General features: G+C 43.0%; 1 protein-coding gene across 2 annotated transcripts in view; it reads left to right on the top strand.

Moving 5' to 3' along the window:
- The first annotated feature begins 2,095 nt into the window (after nucleotides 1–2,095).
- Nucleotides 2,096–8,874, top strand: part of stxbp3 (syntaxin binding protein 3) — a 45,370-nt gene continuing 38,591 nt past the window's right edge. Inside the window, exon 1 of one of the 2 annotated variants that reach the window (XM_008115041.3) lies at nucleotides 2,096–2,285. In XM_008115041.3, coding sequence (XP_008113248.2) covers nucleotides 2,225–2,285 — 61 coding nt within the window. In that variant the 5' untranslated portion in view covers nucleotides 2,096–2,224. The remainder of the gene's footprint in view (nucleotides 2,286–8,874) is intronic. The other variant, XM_003223598.4, reaches the window with a different exon arrangement.

The following is an 8,874-nucleotide window of genomic DNA, read 5'->3' as shown; positions in this document are numbered from 1 at the left end:
CTGTAAGGCTATTCAGTGCTACAGTAGAGTCTCACTTATCCAACACTCGCTTATCCAGTGTTCTGGATTATCGAACACATTTTTGTAGTCAATGTTTTCAATACATCGTGATATTTTGGTGCTAAATTCATATATACAGTAATTACTACATAGCATTACTGCATATTGAACTACCTTTTCTCTCAAATTTGTTGTATAACATGATGTTTTGATGCTTAATTTGTAAAATCACAACCTATTTTGATGTTTAATAGGCTTTTCCTTAATCCCTCCTTATTATCCAACATATTCGCTTATCCAACGTTCTGCCAGCCCATTTATGTTGGATAAGTGAGACTCTACTGTATTTGACCTGGCCAACAAAGGATTCCCCTAGATAGAAAGCGGCCAGGCCAAACTAGGCTCACAACCTGATATGCCAAAATTTTATTACCAGAGGGGAAATTTGATTACTGGAGGAGGGGGTTTGGAGGGAACTGACCTTCCTTTCTGGGAATTGTAGTTCACCCACAAATATAGCAACTGGGACCTCCACCCATCATGGATCTGCTCCAAACCTGGCACACCGAACCCTCATGACTAACTCTACCTACTGGAGGGGTTTGAGGGAACTGACTCACCATAGTGGGAGTTCCAGTTTACCCTACAGCCAGAGAGCAGACTGAATCACAGCAATGATGCATTTAGTCCAAACTTGCCCAACATAACACTTTAAGTACTGATGGAGTTTTTTTGGGGTTAACCAGGCATGATGTGGGGAGCCCCGGTGCCGAAGTGTGTTAAAGCACTGAGCTGCTGAACTTGCAGACCGAAAGGTCGCAGGTTCAAATCCCGGGAGCGGAGTGAACGCCCGCTGTTAGCTCCAGCTTCTGCCAACCTAGCAGTTTGAAAACATGCCAATGTGAGTAGATCAATAAGTACTGCTCCAGTGGGAAGGTAACGGCGCTCCATGCAGTCATGCTGGCCACATGACCTTGGAGGTGTCTACGGACAACGCCTGCTCTTCGGAGATGAGCACCAACCCCCAGAGTCAGACATGACTGGACTTAATGTCCGGGGAAACCTTTTCTTTACCTTAGGCATGATGTGAGTTGTAGTTCACACACAACATTATGCATTTGTACAAGCATATATCACATATACGCTAGTCTAAGGGGCTCCCATTTGGGGTTGGCACCCTCAGTTGTAAGGGGCAGTGGCCAGACAGGCCAGAGCTTAATCTTGACTGGTGGGTTTCAATGCGGCAGCAAAGCCCGCCCCTGGGAAAAAAGCAACAGCCGCAGGAGGGCTGGGCGTGACTGACAACCCGCCTTGCCCTCTGAGAAACTCCCGCTCGTGTTCCTCAGGCGCAGAAGACAAAGTGCCTGCGCAGTGCTCAACCGTCAGGCCACGCCTCCCTCAGAAAGACAAGGCAGCGGCCTGAGGAAAGCCTGCCGGGCGGGGGGGCGCGGCCTGAGGAGGAATGGTCTGCAGCGGAGGGGGCGGGGCCTGGCTTGAGGAGGCGGTAGCGGGGCGGATAATCAATGCTGGGGGCGGGGCGCGGTCTGAGGAGAAGTGGCGTGAGTAAGGCGTGGCCTGAAGTGGAGGAGGCGCGGCCTGGAGATGGAGGCGGGGCGTCACAGCGGAATGGTCTGGGGCGGGGCGTGGCATGAGGAGGACGGGAGTAAGGGGCGTGGCCTGATGGGGACTGGGCGGGGCGTCGCAGCGGAATGGTCTAGGTGGGGCGTGGCCTGAGAAGGGGAGCGGAGCGGAGATGTTAAGAGAGGGGCGCGGCCTGAGGATGAGTGAATGGGGCGGGGTCTGAAGCGCAGAGGTGTGGCATGAGGAAGAGTGGGCGGGGCGTCGTAGCGAAATGGTCAGGGGCGGGATGTGGCCTGAGGAGGGGGCGGAGCGGAGTGGGGCGTCAATGCTGAGGGCATGGCGTGGCTCGAGGATGAAGAGTGTGCGAGGGCGTGGCCTGTGATAGAGGGGCGTGGCCTGAGATGGATGGGCAGGGGCGTCGCAGCGAAGTGGTCTGCGTCGAAGGGGACGTCGCGTAGCCTGAGGAGGAGGAGGAGGAGCAGTGGGCGGGGCGTCGCGGCGAAGTGGGCGGGGAGTGGCTTGCAGTGGAGGGGGCGTAGCCTGAGGAGGCGGCAAACAGGGCGTGAATGGCCCTCTCTTCCTCGAGTGCGGAATTTTTTTCCGTCACGTCGGCGGCAGCAGCAACAGCGGTAGTGGAAGCAAGATGGCGCCGGCGGCAGCTACTGCGAGCGGGGAGCGGGGATTGAAGAGCCTGGTGTGGCAGAGTGAGTGCCGCTTGCCGCCCTTCCCTCCTTCCCTTCGCCCTCCTTCCTGTCATAAAGGCCCTTAGCAACATGGGGCGGTTCTTGTAGGGCCCTATGAGGCGATAGACCGAGGCCCTTTTCTTCCCTTCCTTCAGGGGCCCCTCGTAGGAAAGAAGGAAGAGCCGTGGCTTGTGTTGAGGGCAACCTTTGGCGTGGTCTCCGTGAGAAAACCCTGTAAACTCCTCCCATTACGTTAAATAGGGTCGACAGATTTTGGTGTCAAATGTATAGGCTTGACAGGCGGTTTGAAGGCACAGTCCTGATAAGATATCACAGCCTTTTCCCCAGGACTGTGCCATTAGCCTTATTCAGTTCCCTCGTTTTTGAATATACATACTTTATATATAAAATGTGCAATATTTTTTAATATGTTTTCAATTATTTTATTATGAACTGCATGACATAGTGACATAATGCATTTTTAAAAAAGAGCAAACATATTGCATATAAAATTATATATTTAAATATTCGAATTGTGCATGTTTATTTCTTTTAACACGGTTAGCTGTTTGGAATCTCTTAAGAGACAAAAAATACATAATAAATGAGTAAAATATAATAATATTTTATTTCTTACCCGCCTCTCCTCGTGGCTCGAGGTGGGTTACAGAATAATGAATACACATAAACATCATAAAAATACTGCAAATACACATATTGAAATGTATTTCTTTCAAAGGTACATATTAAAACATATTTCTATAAAATACATGTTAAAATACACAAAACTGAGATTAAGCAAAGGACACACATTTGAAATTCATGTTTAAATACTGGTTGCGTCCCCGTCCCTCCTGACACACACACCAAAATAAAGGCTTTCAAGGATTATTCAAAATCTTTCTTTCAAGGATTCACAGCTTGAGGAAGTAGCAAGTTAACTTGTACATCAATCAAAGCATCTCTCCTTATGTACAGATACGGAGGAAGTGAGATCTTCTCACTGCCTTTAACCTTATTTTGACATACAAAAATACATATTAAAAAACAACACAACGTGAGGTATTATTCTTCCTGTCAGGCAGGAAAGCGGTTTACAAGCTAAATGACTGAATAACAGACTTTTAATAAAATCTAGTTTTAGAATTTCCCAAAACGGGTCATTGGCAACTGGATTTTTTTTCTTGCATGCCCATGTTGGTATAGCCCTCACAATAATTTAACAATATTTTAGCAATGAAATAGCCGAAGGTGAAAGTGGTTTTGAACTTGCCACAAGTCTGCTTTTTGGGAAGAGTATTTGGCTCCACTGTTCTCTGTCTGTTTTTAATCTTGACGAGGAATAGGGAGTGTCTGAGTTTGCTTTACAGGCTTGAACTATTATTTAAAGTTGAGCATCCCTTATCTGGAATTCTTAAATCCAAAATATAGGCAGTCCCCAAGTTACAAACATCTGACTTACAAACAAGGGTGAGGCAACAGGAAGTGAGATAAATCTACCCCTCGGAAGGGAAGTTCACTCCTGGAAGAGTTGTTACCATGGAGAAAAGATGTCTCCACTGAAGCCTTGTCACCAGTCCTTGTTTCCACAACAAGCCAAATTTTTCAAGCACCAATTGTCACAGAGACAGAAAGTGAGATGAAATCTTCTGAACAGGGGTATAGACAGCAAAACAAATACCACAGGGCTGTCAACCCTTCCTTGTGCTATCCAAAGCTCGCTCGCTCTCTCTCTCTCTCTCTCTCTCTCTCTCTCTCTCTCTCTCTCTCTCTCTCTCCCCCCCTCCCCCCCCCCCACACACACACACGGCACGGATTCAAATTCAACTTAAGGACAAATCTACAGAACCTATCTTGTTCATAACTTGGGGACTGCCTGCACTCCAAAACCCAAAATGATCCACATGGATGGCTGAAATAGTGACAGCTTTGCTTTCAGATGTACACAAACTTCACTTCATGCAGAAATTATTAAAAGTATTATGTATAACATTTCCTTAGATTTATGCATATAAGGTGTATATACAACAATATTTATTGACGGTCCATAGACCCTTACTTAGGCGATCCCTTGTAGATTGAGGATGATGGTCCTCCAATTGTGGGATCTTGGGGGTAGGTCCGTAGGTGGCTGAAGAGACCTATTTTTGATTCACATATTCTCCCGCAGTGGAGACATCGGTTTCCAGGTGGAAGACAGTCCTGGTCAGGGTTGGCTTGATGTGCTTTCCTCTTGGCGCGTTTCTCCCTTAAGCCCTCAATTCGTGCTTCTTTGAATTCTGCAGCACTGCTGGTCACAGCTGACCTCCAACTGGAGCTCTCAAGGGCCAGGACTTCCCAGTTCTCAGTGTCTATGCCACAGTTTTTAAGGTTGCTTTAGGCCCATCTTTAAATCTCTTTCTCTATCCACCAACATTCCGTTTCCCGTTCATGAGTTGGGAGTATAGTAACTGCTTTGGGAGACGCTGATCGGGCATTCGGACAACGTGGCCAGTCCAGCAGAGTTGATGGCGTAGGAGCATCGCTTCAATGCTGGTGGCCTTTCCTTTTTCCAGCACGCTGACATTTTTTCACCTGTCTTCCCAAGAAATTTGCAGGAAGTGTTCCCATCATCATGGATTTTACCATCCTAAATTCCCTGGAAGGCGAGAACATGAATCAATTACTGTTAAATGGCATCAGGATTTTTAAATTGTTACTTTTTAGATTTGTTAACTAACTGTGTTATATGGAGACTATGGACATTTTCCCACCAGAATCTGCTTATTGCTAGTCTTACAGGTTCTCCCTTTGTGACAGGTGAAGCGATTTAAGTGATAAAATTTGTGTCTAGAGTATAGTTTATGTGAGACATAATTCAGTGGCATTTACTCTGTGGTTCCTTGTTTTCTTCTTGGATTAAGGGTTATGTTACGTAGTTGATTAAATACTTAAATACTGATTTCTGGGTTTTAAGTAAAGGTAAAGGTTTCCCCTGACATTAAGTCCAGTCGTGACCGACTCTGGGGGTTGGTGCTCATCTCCATTTCTAAGCCGAAGAGCCGGCTTTGTCCGTAGACCCCTCCAAGGTCATGTGGCTGGCATGACCTTCCCGCCTGAGCGGTACCTATTGATCTACTCACATTGGCATGTTTTCAAACTGCTAGGTTGGCAGAAGCTGGAGCAACAGTGGCTGCTCCCACTGGGACCTTTCGGGACCTTTTCCTTTCGGTCTCCAGCTCAATGCTTTAACGCACTTCGCCACCGGGGCGCCTCTGATTCTGGGTCTTAATTTTGTATAATATTCGACTATATATATACAGTAGAGTCTCACTTATCCAACACTCGCTTATCCAACGTTCTGGATTATCCAACTCATTTTGTAGTCAATGTTTTCAATACACCGTGATATTTTGCTGCTAAATTCATAAATACAGTAATTACTACATAGCATTACTGTGTATTGAACTACTTTTTCTGTCACATTTGTCGTTAAACATGATGTTTTGGTGCTTAATTTGTAAAATCATAACCTAATTTGATGTTCAATAGGCTTTTCCTTAACCCCTCCTTATTATCCAAGATATTCACTTATCCAACGTTCTGCCAGCCCGTTTATGTTGGATAAGTGAGACTCTACTGTATATATATATGGACCTAATTTTTGTGATACAAAATGTTTTTAGGACTCTGGTTACTTCAAATACGGTACGTTCTCTGTGTAGTTCTTAGAAATGCAGTGTTGCAATTTCTCCACTGCTGTTTGACCTATAATGAGATAGCTGTTGCATTTTTTTTCTGTGCCCATATGTGATACTTGCTTGTATGTTTTGTATGATTTAATGTTTCCTCTTTACCACTTCATGTATTTAGAAGTAAACTGGAAGTCATTGTAGGTATTCTGGACTAAAGGGACTTGTGTTTTGCTGTAGTTCATTATCAAAACTCTCCCATACATAAAGAAATATTTTTTACAGTAGAATCCAACTTTTCTAGAACTGGATTATGATTGTGATTATTTGAAAACTGCATTTGTCATCTGAATTTGAGATAATGTTAGGTCTTGTACTGTAAATGAATGCTGCTAAAAATGGTAGCTCATAGACAGGTACTGGTCTGCAAGTCATTAGCTGCCAGTCTTTGGGGACTTTTCCTGAAAAATAAATTGCAGTCAGTGGGCTTTATTTAATACTGGCCCCTGGCACATAAAATAGCTTGAGAATGACTTCTATAAAGAAACCTGTGAACTCAGTGGAATTGTTACATTGTTTTGGTATAACTTGCATCATGTACCTTGACCTTATTAACAAGTCGAAAAGGAAGTCCTTGTCTGTTGTTATAAGGATGTTTATAGAATTTTATTACACACTAATTAAAAGTTGGAGTACTTTTGGAGACAAAAGAAGCAGAGAATAGTAATGTCTGATTAATATACTTTTGGAAAAGGAAACAGTTAGAGTGGTTTGATGTCACCTTGTCTTGCCATACTGTTTTCTTTTGATTATATTTTCCAATGTATGTTAGTGAGTAGAAACCCATGGTACTAGCTTTCTTTTGCTCTGGAAGATAGGTGATAGTAATTATTTCCATTACATTAGGAAGAGTTAATATGTACTTTTGGAAAAGAACCTGTCATTCTTCTTGCTTGGATGATTAGTGCTCAAGCAACAGTCCTCTTGTTCTTTGGAAAGCTGAATGAATTATGTTAAAACTGCTTCAAATGGGAGATGGAGGCAGATGAAGTTGACTCCTAGATTTGCACAATATTCCTAGTGCCTGTAATCTTCTTTTATAGATTATTTATGGAAAGGACAAGTATGGGATTTTGGCTGATTTGCTTGAAATACGGTCAGCCCTCTGTATCCATGGATTTGCGATAGTGTTTCCCTGGGTAAAGAACTATAATTCTTTTATTGCAGTTTTTAAAGATGTTTTAATGCTTAGTGCATTAGTACATGAATGAGTGGTGGTAATAAGAATGGTGGAACCATAGTCAGGAAAAAATGAGAATGTGCCCCTAAAAGTTGGCCATCCAGCCTCTCAGGAGTTGGAGAAGTGTGATATGGATTTTATCCTAACAGTAGCCTATTTTCCTGAGTACAAGTTGTTCATTAGGACAATCATATGTTGAGGCACATCTTTTTAAAAAATAGTGATCGATTGTTATTCATGATCTCCACAATCAAAAAGGTTTGCTATAAAGCACAAGCTGATTTTCTTGTGAAATTCTTGGGGTTACTATCTCAGAACATGTCTTATACCTGATAGGCTGCTGGTGGCCCTTCCTTTTTTCTATTGTCCATATCACCTTTTATAGGAGGCTCCTTTTCCTTTCCTCCAATCTTTTCCCAATCAAGCTATTGTGTCAGGAGACTGCCCTCCCATCATGCTTCCAGCCTAGCAGTGCTAGCTGTGGAGAGAAGGAGGTATGTTCTCTCAGGAATCCATGTTCTTAGGTGTATTTTCTTTCTTCTTCACCTCTGCCACTGCACTCCTTTTTCACTTTCATGGCTGGAGATACATGATAGGTAGTGGTTAATGCTAAGCCAAGCAGTGCCACCACCTCCATAGTTCCATTATGAACCTCTTTCTCTTGGTTGCCCTGTGAGTAAATTGGGTGGTTTTGTGGGTTCTCCACTCCAGCATCACTCTTGCTCTTTAAAACCATGCCTTTGAAAAACCCATTTAACGATATCTCTCTCCAGTTTTTAATTTGAACAGAATGAAGGAGCTAAGTAGGGCATATTGAATAGGCGTGACACTGGCTCTTGTTAAGGCTAGGAAGTTCTTTCTAGAGTTGTTTTGACGCAAGCACCATTAAATTGCCAATGAAATCCCTAGTAAAACAGACATAATTAGGGCATTTAGGGCCACGGAATATTGTGATGGCTTTAATAAGGGGTTGAAAACAGTTTGCTCATTTGGAAACATTTTTTTTTTCAATAAAGGAAAAAAATCACAGCACATATTTCTGTTCTGAACCTTATTCTTTTCATTTCGTGATTGGGTGTTAACTGTTGGAAAAGTGAATTTTAAGCGATCATATGAATAGGAGACTGCTTAGTTCTTGCAGACTCGGGGTCATAATTTCCTGGAAAGAAAATTACCTTACACCAGGTGTGTGTTAGAAATTATCTGTTCTTGGTATCAAATATACTGGGAACACCACTGTAAGTCTGGAAAAAATAGAGGAGAAATTTGCTCCAAATTGGTTGAGAGACAAGGGGAAGTGTGCAGGAAATCAGCATTATGTCTGCCAACACTGCTGTGATTTGGATTTGAAAATGAGATGAGTATTTCTAAATATCTCACTTTTAAAAAATCAAGATAAACATATCTATTAATGTAATACTTGAGGGTCATGAGGAAAGATCTAGGAATAGGAAATCCAAATAAATGAAATAGTAGGTGCATGTTATAGAAATAATTGAACATATTAGCAAAAAAAAAAAACCCCTGAATTTGTCTTTGAAAACTAGGCATGTAATTGGCTATTCCTGACTTTACCCACTTAGTGTAATTATCAGAACAATTGATAAATCACCAAAAATGGGAGCGTGATCACAGATCTTTTTTTTTAAATTAAGGACTAGTGCTATTCTTGGTATAGTTTTAAAATAAAAAACCCCAA

The sequence above is a fragment of the Anolis carolinensis genome, chromosome 4 (assembly GCF_035594765.1).
Source record: "Anolis carolinensis isolate JA03-04 chromosome 4, rAnoCar3.1.pri, whole genome shotgun sequence".
Classification (NCBI taxonomy): domain Eukaryota; kingdom Metazoa; phylum Chordata; class Lepidosauria; order Squamata; family Dactyloidae; genus Anolis; species Anolis carolinensis.
Note: the sequence above shows the minus strand (reverse complement) of the source record. Positions and strands in the feature narration are given on the sequence as shown.